The sequence below is a fragment of the Podarcis raffonei genome, chromosome 8 (assembly GCF_027172205.1).
Source record: "Podarcis raffonei isolate rPodRaf1 chromosome 8, rPodRaf1.pri, whole genome shotgun sequence".
In the NCBI taxonomy this organism is placed as follows: Eukaryota; Metazoa; Chordata; class Lepidosauria; order Squamata; family Lacertidae; genus Podarcis; species Podarcis raffonei.
The window spans coordinates 67361592-67387266 of NC_070609.1; the positions used below are offsets into that span (position 1 = coordinate 67361592).

The 25675-nt window shown below is 45.6% G+C and overlaps 1 protein-coding gene across 1 annotated transcript in view; it reads right to left on the reverse strand.

Moving 5' to 3' along the window:
- LOC128419636 (tumor necrosis factor receptor superfamily member 1B-like) overlaps positions 1 to 25675 on the reverse strand; it is a 37153-nt gene that overhangs the window by 6291 nt on the left and 5187 nt on the right. Inside the window, exons 2-6 of the mRNA XM_053400562.1 lie at positions 11213 to 11318; positions 7411 to 7539; positions 4735 to 4884; positions 2677 to 2770; positions 1457 to 1650 (exon numbers count right to left, since the gene is read on the reverse strand). Coding sequence (XP_053256537.1) covers positions 1457 to 1650; positions 2677 to 2770; positions 4735 to 4884; positions 7411 to 7539; positions 11213 to 11318 — 673 coding nt within the window. The remainder of the gene's footprint in view (positions 1 to 1456; positions 1651 to 2676; positions 2771 to 4734; positions 4885 to 7410; positions 7540 to 11212; positions 11319 to 25675) is intronic.

The window sequence follows — 25675 nt, forward strand, 5'->3', positions numbered from 1 at the left end:
GGCAGGTTTACAGCAATACAGTTATAAAAGCAGTTATGCAATCAAATGGTTACGAAACCAAGTACAACAGTCCCAACCAAAACAAGACCGGGGGTTCTGGATTTCGACAAAAGTGATGGGTCCCCAAAACAAAACATCTTAACAGTGAAAGAGTAGAGCAAAGAGGTGCATCTGTAACACCTGGCAGAAGCTGGATGCACCTCTGTAGGGAAGGCGTTTGCCTTTAGGGGCTGCCACAGAGAAGGCCCCCATTTTGGGCTACCTTTCCCCACATTCCTGACCATGGCAGCACTACTAAGAGAGCCGCCTCTGCAGATCTTAACATCCAAGAGGACCCTTAGGGATGGAGGCAGAAGTCCTACACGGCAAAGTTTGCAAACTTGTTCTTTTCTTCATGGGCCATTTGAAAATTGATGAGGGCCTTGACGGACCATATAATGTTATTTTTCTGCTCCGGGTAGCAATTGTAATGTGTTGTGCTGTAGTCTTTCCTTGCTTCTTGTCCTTATTTTCATTTATTTGCTTCCTCCTGCTAATCCTTCCTAAGGAAGGATCCAAAGGGTCATTTAGCCTCAGCAATGCAGGAGTCACAGCTTTAGAATCCCTGACAGATGACCCTCCAAACTCTGCTGTAAAACCTCCAACAAAGGAGAACCCACCACCTTCCTAGGTAGTCTGTTATTACACAGAAACATAGTATTGTAGAGTCATAAAGGGCCCTGAGGATCATCTAGTCCAACCCCCCTGCTATGCAGGAATATGCAGCTGACCCATGCGGGGATCGAACCTGCAACCTTGGCGCTATCAGCACCATGGTTTAGCCAGCTGAGCTGTCCAGGCTGCTGCTTTGTTTGAGATGCATTCCTTTGATGCAAGCTGCTTTGAGCATGATTTTCTTTGTGGGGAAAAAACTATGAACAAACTACAAACGAACGAGTCCATCCCGTCCCCTGCCTGGAAATGGCGAGTATTGAACCGGAGACCTGGCACTGTGGCGCTGTGTCCCCCTCTCTAAAAGAGGAACATGAGCCCAGCTCACTCTGTACACTGCCTAGGTAAAGGTACCCCTGACCACTAGGTCCAGTCGTGACCGACTCTGGGGTTGTGCGCTCATCTCACTCTTTAAGCCGAGGGAGCCGGCGTTTGTCCACAGACAGCTTCCGAGTCATGTGGCCAGCATGACAAGGCTGCTTCTGGTGAACCAGAGCAGCACACAGAAACGCCGTTTACCTTCCCGCCAGAGCGGTACCTATTTATCTACTTGCACCTTGTGCTTTTGAACTGCTAGGTTGGCAGGAGCAGGGACCGAGCAACGGGAGCTCACCCCGTAGCGGGGATTCGAACCTCCGACCTTCTGATCGGCAAGTCCTAGGCTCTGTGGTTTAACCCACAGCGCCACCCGCATCCCACACTGCCTAGAAGTTAAGTTAATTCCCCCGCCCCCCACAATGCTCACCAGCAATTTGAGACATGTCTGCCGGAGGCTGTTGCCGAACCTCCTGCGTCTTTGCTGTCGGACTCCTGGTGACCAAACGACTCTTTGCAGTGACTGTGGTGCGCAGAGGAGTTGCCACGGTGCCCACGGGTGCACCGAGATCGCTGCAAACTGCATCATGGGTGCTGTTTCCGGGAGTGATTTCAGATTCACAACTGTGAGGAGCCAAAAAAAATGGGAGAAGGAAAGTGAAAAATCCAGCAAGAACCAGGAAAGTGTACGCTTATGACAGTTAAACCAATCATAGAATTGCAGAATTGCAGAGAAGAATGGCAAACTAAGCTGGTGGATTATGCTGAAGTGGCAAAACTGACCAGAAAGCTCAGGAACCAAGAGGACCAAAACTTTAATAAAGAATGGGAAAAATTTATAATTTACTTGAGAGACCACTGTAAGCAGATGAAAACATTAGCAGGATTCCAATAACACTTGTAATGTAGAAAATACTATGGACAAAATGGAGAGACATAAAATTTGGGTAATGAAATAATATGCAGTTGATAATATTTTTTGACAATAGGGCACATGGATGGGAAGGTGGGAAGTCTAGAGATTCGGAGAAATCTCTACACATGGATTTGTATTTTGTATTGTTATAATTCTACACTTGTAAAATCAAATAAAAATTATTTCGGGGGGGGGGGGGAAGAATTGTAGAATTGGAAGGTACCCAAAGGATCATCTTATCCAACCCTCTGGAACCACAGCTAATATTTTTAAAATACGTAATACTAAACTTTAAGGCAGCAACTAATGAGGACACTGGTACAGCAGCTGTTTTGCATGCAGAACATCCCAGGACCCAGTCTTCCCAAACCTGGAATTATTATGATTAAAATCTGTGTATCGCCCTTCATCCAGGGATCACTGGGCAGTTCACAACATAAAAACACAAAACAAGAACTCAAAATACATTTTAAAAAGCTAAAAACAAAAACATTAAAAAGACCATATAATGTTTAATCAGCCAAAGGCCTGGTTATAGAGGAATGTGTGTGCGTGTATTCTTAAAGATCACTTGGGTTTTGCATTGCCAGTATTTAAGGTCTAAGAAGCATCTGTGTACTCCATTACCACGAAAACCCGCTTCAACTTTAAAGGAAGAAGCAGGACTGCTAGCATCCTTTGCAAGGCTGCCACCTGTGTATCTGCATATTTGGTGGAGAGATGGGGCAACTTACATCCTGTGAGGCCTGCAGGAGGCGCTGTAGGACTCCACATCTGAAAATGTGCCTGGACCGCAGGGCACACATTCTACATCCTTCTTTTCTGTGCCTACAAACAAACAAACAAACAGACAGACATTTTCAAAGAGTTCTGGTTAGTCACGTCCACAGAAACATGAGAGAGGGAAATGGCTCCAAATCCCAGACCCAGGTGCTTTGAAGTTGACCTCCCAGAGGAACCACAGTTCCCAGGTTCCCAGCTCTCTTTTTAAAGAGAGAGAGAGAGAGAGTGTGTGTTTCATATATATATATATATATATATATATATATATATATATATATATATATATAATATTTTTATTAAATTTTCTGTTTTACAATTTAAAGTACTCTATGATTCTACAACAGCACTCTGCCCACCTGCAGCTCCCAGCAGCTGGTACCCTGAGGCCTAATTCAGGAGCCATCCTGCACGACCACTGTTGCGGCGGTGCCTAAGAACTCTTTTTGGACACTTTGGGTGTTGCAAAGTAACCTATAAGCTTCCCAAAGATGTTTCTTTGTGTGAAGTTTAGCATTTCTTTGCCTGAGCCGCACAGACGTTTTACTGGCTCTTTGCCACGCTCCAAATCTCTCCCTGCATTATCGGCCACTGCCCTTTCCCGTCCCTGTGTAAACTTCCCCTTCCTGCCAGTGAACTTTGCACAACAACAAAACCGCCTACAACATGCGGGTCAGAGATTGCGCTCCTTCGTGTTCCCAGCCTGCTCTGGCTCAGCTTCCTTGCCTTCCTGGCGCCTCATTTCTACCTGACTTGCTACCTGCCTCTCTGTGTATCTGCCTTGATTGCCTTTCAGGAATTGAGCTATGGAAGAGCCATAGCTCAGGGGCAGAGAATCTGCTTTGCATGCAGAAGATCCCAGGTTCAGTTTTACAGAAAGAAAGTCAGAAGGTTTTAGGTCATGTGGGTACAGCAACAGAGTTTACCCCCTGATATATTTCATGCAGGGATGGGGAAGCCTATGCCCTTTGAGAAGTTGCTGGCCTATAACCCCCATCATTTATTTATGTATAAACATATTCAAATATCATTGTATCAAATATTATATATATTCTCATATATATATATATATATATATATATATATATATATATATATATATTCATATACACACACACACATGCACACACAAATATACACACACACATATACATATATATATACACACACACACAAAATCACAGCAGTTTACAACAATATAAAAAAACCATAAACCGTACAACCAACTCCCCAAAAACCATAAAATCATAAAAATTTAAAAGCAAAAAGAATTTTTTAAAACAAACATCAGTAGACCGTCATGTTGGGGAATGTACTCTTAATTGCCTGGATAGGCCTGGCAAAATAAAATTTTTCAGCAGGCATTTGGCCCGGAAGGCACTTGCTGAATCTCTTGTGGCAGGGTATTCCACAGGACCGGGAAAACAACATCTAAAAGCATTTTTTCAATGCCGTCAAATGAGTCTCACCAACTCTGGGAATGACCAGAAGCACTGGCCATTGGCCATGCTGGCTGGGGCTGGCGGCAGATGTAGTCCCCAAAGACCATCAATTTACTATCTTAAGTCACACTGAAGCCAGAGGTTTGCACACATGCCTCTCCATTCTCCATCCAGATTGGAGTGTTGGACTGCAACCTGGGAAACCAGGGTTCAAATCCATGCCCAGCCATGAAGCTTGCTGGGTGGACGTGGCCCCAGTGACTTAGCCTAACCTATCTCACAGGGCTGTTGTGATGATAAATTGGAGAACCACATGTACAAATAACACTAATAGGGATAGATTCCAGCCAGGCAAAAGCCCTTGAGGAGGGTACAGAGCAGGGCCAGTGAGGGACGTGGCCCAAGGAGGGTCTTGAAGGCCATTTTGAGAGGCCTAGAGGGCTGCACTCTGCCCGTTGGCCTAAAGTTCCCCACCTGCTGCTTTGAGACACCAGAAGACCCTTGTTTTGTGTCTCTACCATCACCATTTGTCCCCTAGGGAGAGAGAAAGAAAGGACCGCGCAGGTTTACCTTGTTTTGCGACTCCGTAGCCTTTTTGGCATTGCTGGTATAACTTGCACCATATGCAGGTGCCTGAATGGGGCAGCTGGCAGAAGTGATGAGGAGGACACTGGCATGATCTGTCTTGCATCCGAGTGCACTCCCTTGTTTGAACCAATCCTAATTTCAGGGGGGAAATATAAGACATCAGGGGGCTGTAGAATGGCAGAAGCCCAAGTCCTTGCTGTAAGAAGCCAATACAGTGGCACATCGGGTTACATACGCTTCAGGTTACAGACGCTTCAGCTTACAGACTTCGCTAACCCAGAAATAGTACCTCGGGTTAAGAACTTTGCTTCAGGATGAGAACAAAAATCGTGCTCCAGCGGTGCACCGGTAGCAGGAGGCCCCATTAGCTAAAGTGGTACCTCAGGAACAGTTTCAGGTTAAGAACAGACCTCCGGAATGAATTAAGTACTTAACCCGAGGTACCACTGTACTCAAATGCCTGGAGATTGGGAAGGAGGTGATGGGCAAGAGGGACCGTCCTCTTGTAGGGATTACAGGATTTTACTTAATTTGGTGGGAGACAGGAAGTGGCGTTTTATGGGCTCTATGGAGGCCCTCATATCTTTCCCTAGCTCAGTGATGGAGCCTCTGTTTTGCATGCAGAAGGTCACAGGTTAGATTCCTGGTATCTACAAATAGGGCTGAGAGAGACCCCTGTCTGAAATCCTAGCAACCCACTTTCAATCAGTGGAGGCAATGTCGAGATAGATGGACCACTGGGCTGACTTGGTATAAGGCAATTTGCTATACTAAATATATCCCTGCTGAAATATGAGAGGCGTCGGTGTAGTGGTTAAGAGCAGTGGACTCGTAATCTGGTGAACCGGGTTCGCTTCCCCGCTCCTCCACATGCAGCTGCTGGGTGACCTTGGGCTAGACACACTTCTTTGAAATCTCTCAGCCCCCCTCACCTCACAGAGTGTTTGTTGTAGGGGAGGGAGGGAAAGGAGATTGTTAGCCGCTTTAAGACTCCTTAGGGTAGTGATAAAGCGGGATATCAAATCCAAACTCTTCTTCTCATCGGTATTGGCATTCCACAGGCTCTTGAAGAGACATCTGTTCAGACAAACATTCCCTGAACTTTTCAATCAAATTGCTGTAACTGTTGGAATTGGTTTTTTTAAAAAACAGGTTTGTTTCATTTTATACTTTCATAGTGGGCAATATTGGGTAATATTATGTATTTTCATTATGTGCGGATATTTTAAAATTGCAGCTCCAAGAAGCTGTCAGCATGCGGCGGCAGCCACACCCTGTGAACGGCTTCGATTGGCTAGCTAAACCAGGGGAGGGTAGCTGATGGGTCTTAAACCCTCAGTGAGTTAGGGATTTCCCCTGCATGTGAAGACAGGCTCCGACAGATTGAGCACACGCAACCAATACTGGGTCCAATGGTCAAGAAGGCGGTTTCTGGACATACTGTAGAGGAAAGTGAGGGGCAGATGGGGCTTATCAAGCTGGGAAGGTAGCCCATCTAGGAGGAGGAAAACTCTGATCCTAAACCTCTGTTACCTTGAGGGATATCTTTGTAAGAAGTAAAGGCCAAGGAGTAAACCCAGAGTAGAGTCCCTAAGATGGTTGAATGGTGCCAAAAGTATTGCTCTGCTTTCCTTTGGACCACATCAGTGAGGCCGAGACAGGGGTCTTGTCATTCGGGCAGCCCAGGACCTCCATACACACTGCCTAGGCTTGTGGCCTGGGGAGGTCACATCAGTGCTGCTAACACAGCAGTTTGACTTCACCCCCAGAGGCACACTCCATTGTCTCTTGAGGCAGGCAGATGTCAACAACAATCCACTTAGAAGTCGATTTGCCATGTAAGTGGTATATGAATTTAATAATAGCAATAATCATTCAATTGAGGACCATGAGGGCTGAAATCTTACTTGATATTTAAGTGAAGGGACCGTAGCTCAGTAATAGAGCACATGGTTTGTGTGCAAAATGTCACATGTTCAACCCACAGCCTCTCCAGTTTGGGCTGGGAATATCCCCGCCCCCCGAGCTGCTGGTGCCACTCAATATAGAGAATTCTGAGCTAGAAGGACCATTAGTCTGACTCTTTATAAGGTAGCTTCCTATTCTCCTAATCAGAGAAATGGCTTTTATGGTATGAAAAGTTACAGGACTTCAAGCAGGAAGTTACAGGACGTGTGCCAATTGGAAATCAAGCAGTACAGTGGTACCTCGGGTTACAGACACTTCAGGTTACAGACGCTTCAGGTTACAGACTCTGCTAACCCAGAAATAGTACCTCGGGTTAAGAACTTTGCTTCAGGATGAGAACAGAAATTGTGCTCCGGCGGTGTGGCGGCAGCTGGAGGCCCCATTAGCTAAAGTGGTACTTTAGGTTAAGAACACTTTCAGGTTAAGAACGGGCCTCCAGAATGAATTAAGTTCTTAACCCAAGGTACCACGGTATATCTGATCTAAAACTTTTGCAGGCACAAACAGTATTGAAAGCAGGTTCGCATCTAACTGCCCCAATACCATCACGGGTGCAAATCACTGCAAATGCATGATAAAAATGGTGTCTGGAAGGGGGCCCATAAGCATAAGGGACTTGTGTTGCATTATCACCTTCCACCTTCAGGGCCCTCACATTCAGGCTAGCAAGCTCCAGCGAGCTCAACATACCTGTTTTGCATGATGGCGAACAGCTGAAACAGAGTCCAGCTGCGCTCCAGACATCTGTAAACGTCCCCTCATCACACGCTCTGCACTTCGTGTCAGCGTTCTCAGTACACTTTTCAAGCACACGGGAACCTGCAATGCAAACAAGGGAAATATATTTGTCACAAGATGAGGCTAGCAACGGAAATGGTTTTAATTCCACTGTAAGAGGAATTAAAAAGGGGGCCTCCAAATATCACTTGGCACAGTCCTTTGTCAAGATTCTCCTACAACATTCCAGTAAAGCCCCCCTGTACCTTTGATTAGAAGATACTTTCTTGAGGCTTCAGGTGCTGCAATCAGTTCTGTTTGCTCAAAGACATTTCTTAATTCTTATAGGAATAGTCAGTTCCTATTACATGGGAGGGGGGGTTGGTAATTAATTTCCTATTGACAACCCAAACAACAATTCATTTTTGAATTTTGAATTTTTATGCGTGCAGTTTTGTAACGTCACAGTTGCACTTTTTAGAGCAACAGTTCTGGAAACTAATAAATTGAGCTCACTTTCCCACTCCCCAGCAGAAAACAGGCATGGTTTTATTGAGATGCAATTGAGGACCAGTTCAGCAGTGCCATGTGATGAACATCAAACCAGGAGGAAGCTTCTAACAAAAGGTACACCACCACCTCAAAAAGCCCTATAGGTGCTTTGCCAGGCTGCACTGGGCTAGCAATGCAATTGCATTCAAAGTCTGAAAAATCACCATGGACTAAGTCTTTAAATGATGGAGGGCAACACAGAAGGTATGGAGATGCAGCGACGTGCTCTGCAACAGGGCATCATCTTTGCATGCAGAAGGTCCCAAATTCAATCTGTGGCACTTCCAGTTATAAGGACCTCTGCCTGGTCATTCTGTTTGGTTATGTCAAAGGTCTGGTCCTAGCAGATTAGAGGGAAATGGCTAGATATTTATTAGCTGTTGCTCATGTAACAATCTGCTATAACTGAAAATAGATAAAGACTCTTGACTGTAGTGGGCAGTGTAGCCGACTAAGTTCTACTCAGAGTACAGCCACAGAAATTAATGCAGCTAAGTTAGCCATGCCCAGTAATTTCAATGCACCAACTCTGAGCAGGATTAACACTGAATGCAACCCTGAGTAATTAAAACTCCAGAAATACAACAGACTCGAAAGAATGCATTCTACACAATATATCCCAGATATAGATGTGCAATATAACTGGAAATGTACTCTTGGTAGTCTTATAATTTTCTCCTCGTTACTTCTATTGGCTTATTTTGCTGCTATTATATTTTGATGGTTGTTGTACCTTTATGCATTAAAACGATAAATAATTTGAAGAGGGACCTCTGCCTAGAACCCCAAGGAGCTGTTGACAGTCAGCATGGAGACCCTAAAAGGGCTGGATCTGTTCTGAGCATTTGCTAGATCACGCTTTTTCCACCGCCGCTGCCCCTTCTATTTCTGTTTCATTTTAATGGGGGTTAAGGATAAGAGGGCTAGAGCCACTTTTAATGTTTATGCAGCATTGTTTTAATACAGCGAAAGCCATTTTGCAAGCTTTTCTTAAAATAAAATAAAAATTACCAAGAAGGCTGAATAAATTCAGTTTTAAATGAATGTACCCCCCCCCCAGGGTACAGTCAAGTCAGTTGATTCAGGATTCACTTGAAAACATTACATCAGTGGATTGGAATTACCGTAGAAGCCCTGCTTCCCAGAATCCAAAAAGGCTGCAACAGACTGTGAAAAACGCCGCTGTTTTTGAGCTCTGTATCAGGCCTGGCTCTACCAGAGTGAGACATTGGCTTTGGGCAGCTGATACTAGGGGCTGCGGCACCCTTACTTCTAAGACAGCCTGCCCTGTAGCCCCTAAAATATCTGTTGCATTGTAGAGAAGGGCACTGTCACCAGCACAGAAATATTAGCTGCTATTTGGTTGAATTCTCTAAATGGAATCAATGAGGAGGGTGGGTCTTTCACTGGCTGCAAGGTTTTCTTGGGCTGCCTCTGCTATGTAGCAAAGTGACTGAAAACTACACTTTCCTGATGGGAATTGTAGTCCAGAACTTACGGAGATCCATTGGGATGAATGAGGCTGGCACAGACAGTACTGCCTGTAACATGGATCAAGACTGCAGCTCAGAATAAGGCAAACTTCCTATGTTCTGTAGGTCAATATGCAGTTAATAGACACCTTTAGCAATCAGCAGAGCATGTTTTTTCAACATGCAATGGCTCGCAGACTTTGCGATACATGCATTTATAAAAATCACACTTCCTTTTGTTTTTTTGTTTTTCTGGGTTAAGGGAACATTCATATGGCAAAAGCTCACTGTAAACAGGAGGCTTTGCTCTTTAACTTCTCTTTTGAGTTCTCCTTTGAGAGCTTTCTGGAAGACACACTTCTGGTCACTGACTCCCCTGCAACACAGGAAACCCAGCTAATTTGCTTGACATTCACCACTTCGCGAAGCTCACTCTCTTCCCCTGTGCGCTGGTTTCCTGCTTGTTCAGCCAAATTTTGGCAACTGGGGGAGGGAAGGGCAAAGACTTGCTTCTGTCGTAGAGTGCACGTGGCCCGGAGTTTTGAAATACTGGGGTGGCAGGGGAGAGAACAGCTGGATGGAAGAGCTCCCCTGGTGTTAGGGACTGGGCAGAGGAGGAGGAATGGTGGAGACCACCTCCCCAGCCAGACCCTTCCAGAGAAGAAGAAGACAGTTCAGAATTACAACAGGGGTTTGCGGGAGGTCACAGCTCAGAGGCAGATGAGGGGAAAATTTGGGAAATAATGGGAGAGGAGGAGGAGAAGGAGACAGAGCAGGAGCTGACATGTTATCACTAGAAAGCATTCCAGACCCACCATCTCCCAGAACCCGGCGAGCCTTAAAAGTAGGAAAGCAAAGAACACGGAGACAGATGGCCCTAAGTGGCAACCGTAAAGGGTGTGTGTGTGTGTGTGTGTGTGCTGTTGATGAATGAGGAAGTGGAAGAAAAGGCACAAAAGAACAGTGGCAAGGGAAATTGATGGACTATGCAGAACTGGCGAAACTGACATACAAACTGTGAGAGAAGGATAACTGTGGCTTTAAAGAAGAATGGGAACTGGGGGGTAGGGGGTGGGAAGGAGGGGGTTTTTTCGGGGAGGGGGGAAATGGCGGGGGAATGAAAATGATATGTTTTTGATAATTTGTTATGTTGAAAGTCTTAATAAAACCTTTTTTTTAATAAAAAAAAGGAAGTGGAAGAAAAGGGGGTTGGTGTCAGGACAACACCACTATTTGAAGAGGCTGCATTCTCAAGCCTCTTTCTGTAAATATTGAATAGAAAGAAAGTGGTAAGGACTTTTCCTTGTCTTATAAGTTCCTGGCAAACTTCCGTGGGGGTTGGTTCTCCTGCTGCCTGACACCTGGAGTTTCTTCATATTGTACATGGAGAGGGCCAGTGGTAGCTGATGCCCACTGGGACAGACAGCAGGGAGATCAACAACTGCTGGAGCCAGAGGCAATGACGGGCAGAGACAACTAACTGCACCTTTGCCTGCCTCCCGCTCCTCTTCCTCCTTCCTGCAAGGGCAACACTGAGACTATGGAGGAGGAAGCCAACAGACAGGGCCACTTCCTGGACTGGCTGTAAGAAAGAAGAGCAGTTGGGCTCAGAGGAGATCGAGACTGAGCTTGATGGGGCTCCATTAGCCCTAGTGGACAAACTCCATCAACACACCCATTTCCTATTCAGATGCCCATGAGCTGGATGAATGCATCAGCTTAACGTTTAGGACTGACTGCAAACACATTACCTGGAGGGCACAAGCTGCAACATTTACGGGTGGCTTCATCATATCGCTCCGTGCTTCGATTGTGGCACTGGTTCTGATTCGGGGGGGTGTACGGTAGTGAGGACACCTGCAGAGATCAAGAGAGAAAATAGGTCTTGAGTGGAGAGAAAGCTTGAGTTTGGCCATCACTACCCTGAGATCTGTGGGACGCGGGTGACCCTGTGGGTTAAACTTGCCGATCAGAAGGTCGGCGGTTCGAATCCCCATAACGAGGTGAGCTCCCGTTGCTCGGTCCCTGCTCCTGCCCACCTAGCAGTTCGAAAGTACGTCAGAGTGCAAGTAGATAAATAGGTACCGTTCTGGCAGGAAGGTAAACGGCGTTTCCATGCGCTGCTCTGGTTCACCAGAAGCGGCTTAGTCATGCTGGCCACATGACCCGGAAGCTGTAGGCCAGCTCCCTCGGCCAATAAAGCGAGATGCGTGTTGCAACCCCAGAGTTGGTCACGACTGGACCTAATGGTCAGGGGTCCCTTTACCTTTACCCTGAGCTCCTCAGGAAAGGGTGAGACACTGATTAGGGGCATAGGAGATAGCAAATCCAGTCCTAGTTCACGCTTGGGCAGAACTAATGTGTGACCCAAGCAGACCAAGGTATAACTAGTATTTCAGCCATGGTGGTGTCATGGTGAATCTTGAAGCACAGGAGTTCATCATGACAGCGTCCAGAGCCCAGGCAACTGGTTCCAACAACCTTTAAGCCAGAGTTTCTCAAACCTGGGTCTCTAGCTGTTTTGGGACTACAACTCCCATCATCCCCAGTTAGCAGGACCAGTGGTCAGCGATGATGGGAATTGTAGTCCGAACATAACCCAAGTTTGGGAAACCCTGCTCTAAGCTGAAACCCAGGGGCTTTGATTTGGAGAAAAGTTGGTTTCTCTCCAGATGGCTTTATACACAGGATTTCAGGGCCAACCATGTGGATGTGCTGGCGGATTAATGAGGGAGCTGATCTGTGCCACCACTGACCAGGCAACCACAGCAGCATGGGAATGAAGTGGCCTTGGACTCTGCGGCAAACTCATCACTGGCACCTAATGTAGGAGTCAACATAGAAGTGGTCAGTACAACACCTTGAAATCAATAACTCTGCTGAAAGGCATCAAAGTGCGCAGCTGTGTGGGGAAAAAGTGACTCCACAGGCTTCTGTTTCTTATGGGCACAACAAGGCCACAAAAAGGTACTCTGGAGTATCTTGTGCGTATGAGTTTCATGCTGTTAGAACCGATGGTTCAGAAATAGTTGATGGCGCAATATGCAGAACAGAGGGTATGAGAAGAAGAGATTTATTACATGCAGGGTCGATAAAATTCAATGGGTTTTTTAAAAAAATAAAATAAAATTAGATTTTTAAAATTTAAGTTGGATTTTTAAAATAAAATGCTTTTGGGGGGGGGGGATCTTTCTAGTTTTCTATTTAAGTTACATTATAGCCCAAAGGCTATTCATCAGGAAATAAGGATTTGCTTTAAGTGTTTCACATGTGCTAAAACTCAGTCTAAAAAAAATTGTTTAACCACATCAGTTAACAAACACGGATACATACACTATTGAGTTATTGTTTGAGTTAAATAAATTGTTTAAATTGTTATTAAGGAAATGATTATTTTTGTCCTTCCAATAAAATACAGCAGAAAAGTTGTCCAAATATAAACAATTAGCTCATTATCCTCACAATAATTTCATAATTATCTGTCTATGTATTTCTAATAGTATAACCTAATCAGTAATTTTGGATATAACTGTAAAAACTACAGTTTTCATTATTATTTATTTATTTTTATTTATTTATTATTTTTATTATTCCAAAAATGAAACCTTCATCTGGTTGCAAATATTAAGTTTATACCAGCAAAAATGAGTCTTTCTGTAAAAAAGAAAAAAAATTAAATCAAGTCTTACTGACTAGTGATTTAAATCGATTGGATTTAAATAAAATCCACCCTGATTACATGCCAAAGTGGCTCCTAACTGATTGTCCCACCCACACCCACCCCACCACCGCCAAAAACCTAGAAACCCAGCAGCTCAGCGGTAGAACTTCAGGTCCCAAGTTCAATCCCTGGTATCTCCATGTAGGACTCCCTGTCTGAGACCTTTGAGAGCCAATCAGGAGGCATTTCACAGAAAGGCGATGAACACACTCCTGCTTCTCTCTTGATTCCGCCTTGCCTTGGAAGAAGGGCTGCAGCTCAGTAGCGGAGCACTGCTTTGCATGGAGAAATCCCAGGTTCAATCCCTGGCGTCTCCAGGTGGCGCTGTGGTCTAAACCACTGAGCCTCTTGGGCTTGCCGATCGGAAGGTTGGTGGTTCGAATCCCCGCGATGGGGTGAGCTCCTGTTGCCCTGCCCCAGCTCCTGCCATCCTAGCAGTTCGAAAGATTGCCAATGCAAGTAGGTAAATAGGTACCGCTGCAGCGGGAAGGTAAACGGCATTTCCGTGTGCCTTGGATTCTGTCATGGTGTTCAGTTGTGCCAGAAGCGGTTTAGTCATGCTGGCCCCATGACCCGGAAAGCTGTCTGTGGACAAACGCCGGCTCCCTTATCCTGAAAGCGAGATGAGCGCCACAACCCCACAGTTGCCTTTGACTGGACTTAATCGTCCAGGGGTATTTACCTTTACCATGACCTATCTCCAGGTAGAATTGGGAGAGAGAGACCCCTGTCTGAAATTCTAGTGTAGACACTGCCAGTCAGTGTAGACAATACTGAGGTAAATGAGCCACTGTTCTGACTTCCTACAAGCCAGCTTCCTGTATACCTATCTGGGCCAATTGCTACCCTAATAAACATGTGCAAACATAATCTGCAGGGAGATAATAAGAGAAATCAGAAGTAGGAACAAAAGGTGGAACAGGCCAAAATCAAGGGCAGCCTTCCTCCATGCTTTACTGTAAACCTCACAGTGACTTGACTAAGTTTGTTCTTTGGGAGCCAAGATAAACATCTGCACTGAAAGGGAAGTGTCATTTTAGTACACAGGGAAAATGTTTCAATTACTTCTCTGACAGGCATTTAACAGCATTCAGAACTAAGAACTCCCTCTAAGTGGGCTATTGGCCAATAAAAAAATAAGCTAGGAACAATCCACTTACTTGTTTTCCTTTTTCTTTTTAATGTGTTTAAGTTGGCGCTTTGAGGAACAAGGAGCAAGACACCAATACAGTTCTGGGTGTTAGCCCCCTCAGAAAAACCCAGGAAGGAATGATTGCATGTCTGGTTTGGGCTGTTGCTGACTTTAGCTTAAGCTTGAAACCAGAAATAGTTTGGAGCAGAGGGGCTTGCTCTCGGTTCAAAGAACTTACAAGGAATTGCAAGCTGAGTTGAGACAGTGCTGGCCACGTGAAACATCACAATGCACATCAGAGTCTGCCTTGTGCATTTCATGACATTTAGAAAAGTTTTAACACCGGAGAGAATTTGAAAAAAAGAGGACAAACTTGAATTCCTTTTGAGAAGAAGAATGGAAGCTGCAATAGATCAGCCTAAGAACCTAAGAGCCTGCAGGATCAGGCCAATAGCCCATCTAGTCCAACATCCTGTTCTCAAAGTTGCGGCCAGATGTCTGTGGGTAACCTGCAAGCAGCACCCAAGCAGAAGAGCACCTGCCACTCCTGTTTCCAGGAACTGGAAGCATTTCTGCCTCCAGCTGAGGAGGCAGAGCATAGCCATTATGGCCAGTGGCCATCAATAGGCCTTCTCTTCCATGAATGTGTCTGGTCCTCCTTTAAGGCCACTCATGTTGGTGTCCATCACTGCCTCCTGTTCTGGAATTTCACTATGCTCTGTGTGAAGTAAAGGTAAAGGGACCGCTGACCATTAGGTCCAGTCGTGACCGACTCTGGGGTTGCGACACTCATCTCGCTTTATTGGCTGAGGGAGCCGGCGTACAGCTTCCAGGTCATGTGGCCAGCATGACTAAGCCGCTTCTGGCAAACCAGAGCAGTGCGCGGAAACACCATTTACCTTCCCGCCGGAGCGGTACCTATTTATCTACTTGCACTTTTGTGCTTTCGAACTGCTAGGTTGGCAGGAGCAGGGACCGAGCAATGGGAGCTCACCCCATCTCAGGGATTCAAACCGCCAACCTTCTGATCGGCAAGCCCTAGGCTCTGTGGTTTAACCCACAGCACCACCCGCATCTTTACTGTATACTGTATACTGTCTTAAACCTTCCACCATTCAGTTTCATGGCAGAAGTCTGAGAAACCTGAGCAGATGAAGCAATAGGCTAAGAGCCCACAGAGTGATTTAGTATGATGGTCCTACCACTTGGCTGCTTTCTAGGGGCAAAGGTGGTCTAAACCACTGAGCCTCTTGGGCTTGCTGATCAGAAGGTTGGTGGTTTGAATCCCCGCGTGCGATGGAGTGAGCTCCCCTTGCTCTGTCCCAGTTCCTGCCAACCTAAAGCACTCCAGTGCAAGTAGATAAATAGGTACCCCTGCAGCAGGAAGGTAAACAGCGCTTCCGTGCACTCTGGTTTCTGTCACGGGGTTCTGTTGCACCAGAAGTGGTTTAGTCATGCTGGCCACATGACCCGGAAAACTGTCTGTGGACAAACGCCGGCTCCCAAAGCGAGATAAGCGTTGCAACCCCATAGTCACCTTTGACTGGACTTAACCATCCAAAGGTCCTTTACCTTTTTTACCTAGGGGCAGTGTCGCCTACTGGTGTTCAAGGTGGTTGGCATATGAACATCTAAGGGGGTAATTTCACAGCAGGGAAGTGGAAGAAGTGTCATGGTTTGATCCTGGAGAAGAGAAGACTGAGAAGCCATCTTCAAATAGTTGAATGGCTGCCACATGGAGCAAGCTTGTTTTCTGCTGCTCCAGCAGGTAGGACCCAAACCAATGGATTCAGATTATAAGAAAAGAGACTTGGAACTGAACATTAGGAAGAACCTCTTGATGGTAAGAGCTGTTCAACAGTGGCATGGAATACCTCGGAAAGTGGTGGACTCTCCTTCCTTGGAGGTTTTTAAGCAGAGATTGGATGGCCATCTGTCAGTGATCCTTGAGGTGTGATTCCTGCATTGCAGGGGATTGAATTTAATGACCCTTGAGTTACCTCTACAATGCTGCAATTCTAAATGTATAGTGCAGAGGGGACCTTAACTGGATACAAGCTTTAAAAATGATTCCACATAAAAAAATAATAATAGTTCCAACAGAGATGCAAAGTGGGATGGAGATGTTGTTGTTTAGTCCTTTAGTCGTGTCCGACTCTTCGTGACCCCATGGACCAGAGAACGCCAGGCACCTCTGTCCTCCACTGCCTCCCGCAGTTTGGTCAAACTCATGCTGGTAGCTTCGAGAACACTGTCCAACCATCTCGTCCTCTGTCATCCCCTTCTCCTTGTGCCCTCCATCTTTCCCAGCATCAGGGTCTTTTCCAGGGAGTCTTCTCTTCTCATGAGGTGGCCAAAGTACTGGAGCCTCAGCTTCACAATCTGTCCTTCCAGTGAGCACTCAGGGCTGATTTCCTTCAGAATGGATAGGTTTGTTCTTCTTGCAGTCCATGGGACTCTCAAGAGTCTCCTCCAGCACCATAATTCAAAAGCATCAATTCTTCAGCCTTCTTTATGGTCCAGCTTTCACTTCCATACATCACTACTGGGAAAACCATAGCTTTAACTATACGAACCTTTGTTGGCAAGGTGATGTCTCTACTTCTCAAGATGCTGTCTAGGCCTGTCATTGCCCTTCTCCCAAGAAGCAGGCGTCTTTTAATTTCGTGACTGCTGTCACCATCTGCAGTGATCATGGAGCCCAAGAAAGTAAAATCTCTCACTGCCTCCATTTCTTCCCCTTCTATTTGCCAGGAGGTGATGGGACCAGTGTCCATGATCTTCGTTTTTTTGATGTTGAGCTTCAGACCATATTTTGCGCTCTCCTCTTTCACCCTCATTAAAAGGTTCTTTAATTCCTCCTCACTTTCTGCCATCAAGGTTATGTCATCTGCATATCTGAGGTTGTTGATATTTCTTCCGACAATCTTAATTCCGGCTAGGGATTCATCCAGCCCAGCCTTTCGCATGATGAATTCTGCATATAAGTTAAATAAGCAGAGATGGAGATACCCACTTTCAAAGCCCTGTTGAAATTGATGGTGATATTAATTGATGATGACGACGATGAAAATTCACATTTCCTAACTACATGGCTCAGCAGCTCCAACAAGCGTCACTCAGGAAAATGTGGCAAGCAATAGAAAAACCGCAAGGCTTGTAACTGTGAACAGACATTATTTAAGACATCGAAAACAGGGCAGCTTGGCGTGGGAGTGGGGCAGGTCGCAAGGGAAGAGGTTTGCAGCTGCCTGAACTATTTTTAGGCCAATCTGTTTGTGGTTTGCACAGAACACACAAGATCAAGGTCCACTGCAAAATTAAAACTCAAATTAAAAGTCAACCTCATTCAGCAGTGTAGCTCCTAATCTAGAAATCTTCCATTCAAGAAAAAAGAGAAAGATAAAGCAGACCACATTAAATAAATGTATTTGAGTGATGTGGCTGAGGTTTTCCAGAAAGTACTTATCTTCTGCATGGTAGATAAACAGGGCCAAAAGGAAGATCACTGACACCACAAAGAATCATGTCACAAGAATTAGCAGAAAGTTGGGCTTGACCCATCGTTGAGCTACTGGCCCATTTGTGGTGGACCATCTCACAAGTGGTGGTTAGAATTCTTGCCAGGGATACTAGTCTAATTGGAATAGCTCTGTTCCACATTCCTTATGATCTTACTAAGCCAAGCTGCACACTCAGGATTACTCAATGCCTATTGATTTTCCCTTCGCTATTAGGAGAGCTCTAACCATGCTTCCTAGCCTTGAGCTGCTTGGCAAGAACAAGCCATGGTTTACCAGTTTTGATGAAACATTAAACTACAGCTGCCCTGTGCAGAAAGGGAGGATCACTGCATGCAAAGGGAAAGGGGAGAATTGGAGTCCTTGAGATGCACTGATGTAGCAGCAAGCCATAGTTTGGCATTATTGTCAGCATCAGCCCAGTACCTGAAACTGAATCTCTTCATCATGCCCATAAAGGTATCTCCTAGTATGAGTCAACGTCAACTCAAGGGGAAGTCACTTGTGGAGTGTGAAAGGTGGCAAGAAGCAAACTTTTTGAGTTTATGGTCCATGGTCTCTCCCACCTTCAGGTGCACCAAAAATCTACATGCCAAGGGCACAAAGGATTATAGAGGAGCAATGAGGGACAGTCTTGGAGTGAAATGTTCTGCTGCCAATCAGAAGCTGTGCTTTGGATTTCAAACATTTTGAAGGTCGAATGGACATCCAGAATGGATTCCATTCAACTTCCAATGTACGACTGTATGTAGCTGAATACTGCCCCAGTAAGAAATTTGGATGAAAACTCTGGTGAATTTTCACAATGACTTTTTTAAAAAGAAAGAAAGAAAAGAAACGAAATTGCAAACTGATGTGGAAATGTGGAGAATTCAGCTGAAGACTGGAAAAAGTGATGAGCGGAGAGAACCAAAACTGACAGATTTGCTCATTCGCGCACGTGAGACCAGCCCACCCTGCGCTCGTCAGTTGTGGTAGACCTCAAGGTCACAGAGGAAGGTGGAAGGTGAGCTAGACCCCCTCTTCAGGTGAGAAGGTAACTCGAAAGGGGGAGAAGCAGTGACGGGCTGACTAACTCTGCCCACCCAGAACGCATAATGGTAACAGCTAAAAGGGGGGTAATATGCTGAGATGGAGACAGGAAACAACAGAAAGAATAGCCATACCGGCTGCATGACAAAACCACAGTGATGAAGCCACCCACTTTCTGACATCAGAACCTGTGGCTGTGGAACGAAAAAAGAAGAACAGAATATCTGAGGTCGCTGTGCAAAGCAGCAAAATTTTGCACATATGAAAAAGGGAAACGAAGTTCCGTTTCCTGCTCCCTCCGAAAAACATAAATGTCCACTGAGCAATATTAAAGAAAGAAACACCAACCGGGTGACATTTTGCTCACAGAGAGGGGCAAGGAAGAAGCCCAGGAAATGCAGAGCGCATGATTCATTGTGAGACCACACTCTTGTGCAAGAACGTCGCTGTCGCACCGAAAGGGGGGCTTTTGGATGCGCATCCTACACATGACCCAAATTTCACGTGCGGGGAAAGCCCATTCCAAAGGTCTGCTATGGCGTGGTGGTTAACCTCAGGCCTGGGGAAAGAATGTCCCCTCTGACCCAGGAATCCCTATATAGCCCTTGGGACTCTCCCCAGGCCACACAACAGCCCTGATCGGCACCCTCTTGCAATGCTGTGTTGAGGCCAATGGTGAGCCCGAGAAAGCACTGGGCAATTTCTCCTTCCCCCTGGAGAAATTCAGCTAAGTAGTCACTGCCACCCTCCCAAACCACCTGCACGTAGGGTGGAGAATTTTGGGGGTCCACTTGGGAAAAGTTCTAACATCAGCACAAGTGGGCATTTGTGTCCTCCCCCCATTTCTGGTGGGCTCTGCAATGAGATAAGCAGGCACCTGACTGGTGACTATCAGAGACGGAGAGCAGCTCTTTGGGGTTTCAGCCAAGCCCGTTACCGTTATCAGACAAAGTTCCTGGAAGATGGCAATTGCATGAACATTGGCCTCTCAGAAAAAAACAAAATGTTCTTCCTTTGAGGTATTTAAGCAGAGGCTGGATGGCCAACTGCCCACTGTTTGTCAGCTGTGATTTCTGCATTGAAGGGAGTCGGAATAATAATAATAATAATAATAATAATAATAATAATAATAATAATAATACATTTTATTTATACCAGTTCAAAAACCAGGCTCAGGGCAGCTAACAACAAATTTAAAACACTTTAAAAAACTTAATTATAAAAGCAGCATAAAATACAGTATAAAAACATGAATAACAATAAAATTCGAAAATCGAAAATAAGACGACTCTCGGGGTCCCTTCCGCCTCTACAATTCGAAGTTCCAAACTGCACCACTGCCCTGACAGCTGCTGCATGAAAACTTGTGGGGTGTAGCTGGCGTCACTCCCAGGATCCCCCTATAAACTCTCTACCCTTTTAAATGTATTTAGCGGAGTGGGGTTATTGGTTTGTTCTTGTTTTTATTGTGTATTTTGTGTTTTTTATCTTGTATTTTTATGTTGTGAACTGCCCTGAGTTCTATGGGTGAAGGGTGGTATACAGATTTAATAAACACTAATTATTATTATCAGCAGCAGCATTGAGTTGACACAGCAGCCCTCTACCTGAAACCCTGAAGAGCATCTGCCAGTAAGCACTGCCAGTTCTGGGCTGGGTGGGCTGCTTGTCTGACTCAGTATAAATCAGCCCTTTCTCCAGAAACATGAGGGCTAGAATCTTACTTCACGTTTAAAAGAAAGACCGTAGCTTGGTGGTAGAGCAACAGCTTTGCATGCGGAAAGCTCCAGGTTCAACCCCTAAAGGCATCTCTAAGTAGGGGGGGGGGGGGAGAAGTTCCTGTTTGAATCCCTGGAGAGCAGCTGCCAGTCAGTGTAGACAACACTGAGCTACATGGACCAATGGGCACAGGGCAGTTTCCAATATTATCTTTATCGGTTTTCTAAAAAAACAACAAATGCTGTTCTCTCTTTGGCTTGATCAGATGCCTGTTTGATACTTGGCACAGCTGTCTGTGGGTTTCTTCATTCTGGGGCGATGACTCACTGCAAGGCGCTGTTATTTCCTAACTGTTACGTTAGCCCTTTCCAAAACACAGCGATACAGTTAACGTGAGAGTCACACTTCGGAGATGGATTTGAGTCACACTTCCTGTAATCAGCCTATTTGCGATACCTTCCCCCCCACCCCCTTGTGCAAACTTTGAGTGTGGGTGTTAAGGAGGTAGCAAGCTTTGCTGCAGGGAGACTGCAGTTCAGCATGGAAAAATTACCGCACAACTATTTGCACTGGTATCCTCACTTTGCCTCCAAGGAGCTCAAGGCAGCATACATGCTTCCTTCCATTTTTTTGCCCTCACAACAACCCTGCGAGGTAGAACTGAGCTGAAAGGCAGTGAGTAGCTCAATGATAATTTGGATTGGGGTCTGCCCAGTCCTAACCTAAAGCTCTAACTAGCTCACAAAGGTGTGTACTGCTAAAGAAAGCAAATTATATAAGACTAGAGGCTACCACTCCTGCCTATGTTGCTCTCCAGACCCACGTGTAGCCCTGCTTTATTCGAACCCCTGCCATTGTTTAAAAATGCAATTTTAACATTCTCTTTTGCTCCCTCCCTTCATGCAGATCCAGGATTGCAATGAGGTATGTACTACAAATCCTCCAGTGTGGGCTATGTGATGACAGCCTTGTGTTTTTATCTATATAGGAAGAAAAGGGAACCATTCAACTAATGAAGCGGGATTGCAGTGGGAATACTTTGGCAGCTGAAGCTCCCACACTCATGTGGCACAGAGAGCAGAGGTGTGCTCTTAAAAAGTGCACTGCAAAGGAATGCATATGCTAAGCTGGTTGTAGCTCAGTGGTTACAGCAGATGCACTGCATACAAAAGCTCCTGGGTTCAATCCCAGCACCTCTAGGTAGGAAGCATCCACAGTCCTAGGGTCCCAGTCTGTCAATTTGCATTGAGAAGCAAACACAAATAAATAATAAAACTCTGTGCTTCAGGGCACAGATTTGGGCACTCCCAAATGACCTACTTATTGAACGTTCCTCCTGACATGTTTGCAGGGAAGCGAGGTGATGTTGCTTCAAAGCAAGCATTTCACCGTCACTGTCCTTCCTGCAAAAAGTCTGTCCGTTTGGGGTAGCATCTTTGTTTAGGGAGATCTCCAGAGCAGCTTTAATGGCGCAGCCTGAATTTGCTGCCAAGTGATGGAATCACACCTGAAAACAGCCACAGACTGGATTAGACCTCCTTGCAGTTACAGCAAGGGAGCAGAAGGTGGCTGGTGGGGAAGGTTTGGAGGCAGCAGAGGTGCCACAAGTACCGTATTTTTCGCTCTATAAGACTCACCAGACCATGAGACGCACCTAGTTTTTGGAGGCGGAAAACAAGAAAAAAAATACTCTGAATCCCAGAAGCCAGAGCAGCAAGAGGGATCGCTGTTCTTGCTGTTCTTGCTGTTCTGGCTTCTGGGATAGCTGCACAGCCTGCATTCGCTCAATAAGACGCACACACATTTCCCCTTACTTTTTAGGAGGGAAAAAGTACGTCTTATAGAGCGAAAAATACGGTACCATTTTGGTTCGGCCTCAAACAGCAAAATGTATTAGGAAATGAAATAGGAAGGGAGGCTGGGGTAACGTTTGCATTGTTTTGAAAAGCTGAGATTATCCTCTGGCCAAATATTGTTCTTTCCAACTCCTTCCAAGTAACTGTTTCACTCAGATAAGATTTTGGCAGGGAGGCAGCTGTTAATTAAACATTTTGTTCAGGAATTGGTGTGTGGGATTGCCACTTGTTCCTATGGGAATGTTGAGCAGGCAGTTTCCCTTGTAAGCTCTAGGAAGCTCTAGGGAGGGGGGGGGGAGAGATGAGACGTACCATAGAATCAAAGAGCTGGAAGGGACCCATCGAGTCCAATCCCCTGCAATGCAGGAATCGCAGCTAAAGAAACCGTGAGAACAGACAGGCGCATGTTTGAGAAGTTGCCTAGCCATACAAGGCAACCTAAATGTTCAAAGGGACTGAGTGACTCCCAGATGAGGAAAGGTAGAATCACACTTGGTTGAAGTGTTTGGGGCATTTTAAATTGTGAGAAAAGGAGAGTAGGAGATGGCACGGGGTAAGTTTTTTTTTTTAATTGTGTGTGGCATGGAAAAAGTGGCTAGAGAAAAGTTTTCTCCTTCTTAAGCAGCACTAGAACTCCTAGAATGCAATAATAATAATAATAATAATACAGTGGTACCTTTGGTTGTGAACAGAATCCGTTCCGGAGCCCCGTTCACAACCTGAAGCGAACGCAACCCGCGTCTGTGCACACGCGGGTCGTGATTCGCCACTTCTGCGCATGCACATGACGTCATTTTGCGCATCTGCGCATGCGTGAGCGAGGAAACCAGGAAGTAACCCTTTCCTGAACTTCCGGATTGCCGCGGGATGCAACCTGAAAAGACGTAACCTGAAGCTAAGGTAACAAGAGGTATGACTGTAATTATTATTATTATTATTATTATTATTATTAATTTCTACCCCGCGCATCTGGCTGGGATTTCCCAGCCACTCTGGGCGGCTTCCAACAAGACATTAAAAATACATTAAAACATCAGTCATTTAAAACTTCCCTAAACAGGGCTGCCTTATTTTCTTGACATCTGATGGGAGGGCGTTCCACAGGGCAGGCGCCACTACCCAGAATGCCCTCTGCCTGGTTCCCTGTAACATTCAGCAACCAACAAAACTGAATGCTGGGAGTTTTAGAACAGATAACAGAAAGGACTTTTACACACAGCGCATGGTTAGACTACGGAAGTCACTCCCACAGGAGGCAGAGATGGGCACCAGTGTGCATGGCTTTAAAAGAGGATTAGGAAAATTCATGGAGGGTCAGGCTATCACTAGCTACTAGCAATGATGGTGATGCTTTGCCGCCATAGCTGAAAGCACCAAATACTTCTGAATACCAGTTGCTGAAACCTGCAGGAGGAGAAAGTGTTCTTGTGCTCAGGTCCCGCTTGCAGGTTTCCCAGGGCATTTTGAGAACTGATTTAGGACTGGATCGGGCATGGACCTGATTATATTTCCCTGTGCTAGATTCCGTCAGGCCATTGGTCCATCTAGCTCTGTACTGTCTACACAAGTGTTCTTCAAGCTTAGGTACCGAGGTGCTCTTGGCCTGCATTTCCTATCATCCCTGACCATTGGGCAAAGCTGGCTGGGGCTGATGAGAGACAGAGCCCAACAACATCTGGAAGGTGACCACTTCCCCATCCCCATGTCAAAAGATACAGATTTCATCCTCAACTTAACCGTGATTTAATCCCAGCATTATTATTCTTGCCTCTTCCTCTTCACTTCCCTTTTTTAGTTTAGAGATCTTGAGACGATAAGCAACCAGCAGAGAGAGAATTAATTGTCAAGAAGCAAGGTTAGCCTTGGCACTATCATCAATGAATAAGAGACATAGCTCAGCATCCAAGGTGACCTGCTGGCCAACAACAACACCCATCTCTATTGCAACCTGCTTCCCGAACTTGTGTACATAGTCGCACCCCTACCGCAAATACCAATATGTTCCTCGTACCTTACAACCCTGTTCATCTAGTGATCTCTCACGGGTGGAAGGACGCGCCTTGTTATTCTATGGGAAAAGTCATGCTTCTTGCCATTTCGGGGGGGGGGTTTAATCTGACTCATAAAATACATGCCACGGTGAAATAGACCTCTCCGGCTTTGCTTCAGCTTAGGGGCCGTTTGTGATTAACATGACAAAACAATCTCATGGTTGGCACATTCCCACTAAATATGTGTTTATTTGGCAACATGCATGAACATCTGGTACATTCCTTGTATTCCACTAAGTAATATATTTTACACCATTCGTTCTTTTAAAGCCTCCTATGATTATTATTTTATTGTCTTGTGATGTTGTAGTGTGGTGTAGTGGTTAAGAGCATTGGACTCGTAATCTGGTGAACTGGGTTTGATTCCCTGCTCCTCCACATGCAGCTGCTGGGTGACCTTGGGCTAGTCACACTTCTCTGAAGTCTCTCAGCCTCACTCACCTCACAGAGTGTTTGTTGTGGGGGAGGAAGGGAAAGGAGAATGTTAGAATGTTTGAGACTCCTTAAAGGTAAAGGTACCCCTGACCATTAGGTCCAGTCGTGGACGACTCTGGGGTTGTGGCGCTCATCTCACTCTATAGGCTGAGGGAGCTGGTGTTTGTCTGCAGACAGCTTCTGGGGCATGTGGCCAGCATGACTAAGCCGCTTCTGGCGAACCAGAGCAGCACACAGAAATGCCGTTTACCTTCCTGCTGGAGCAGTACCTATTTATCTACTTGCACTTTGATGTGCTTTTGATCTGCTAGGTCCTGCTAGGGAAGGAGCAGAGCCCAAGCAACAGGAGCTCACTCCATCGCGGGGATTCAAACTGTTGACCTTCTGATCAGCAAGCCCTAGGCTCTGTGGTTTAGACCAACCACGCCACCCGTGTCCCTTTGAGACTCCTTAGGGTAGTGATAAAGCAGGATATCAAATCCAAACTTTTCTTTTTCTTCTTCCTGTTTTTTGGCTGATAGGGTGAACCTACAGAATCAGCAGCTTGACACAATCATCCCTTTGGAACTTTCTTCTCTATAAGGGTCGCTTACTTTTACGGAAAGGGCTGGTGCTGTGATGTTTCTATTGAACCCATCTGATCTCTTATATGTGCATATTGTATATGAAAATATACATATATGTATCTATTTTAATACTACTACCAATGTCCTGCCTTGTTAATAGCTGCCCATTCTGAGTTAATTC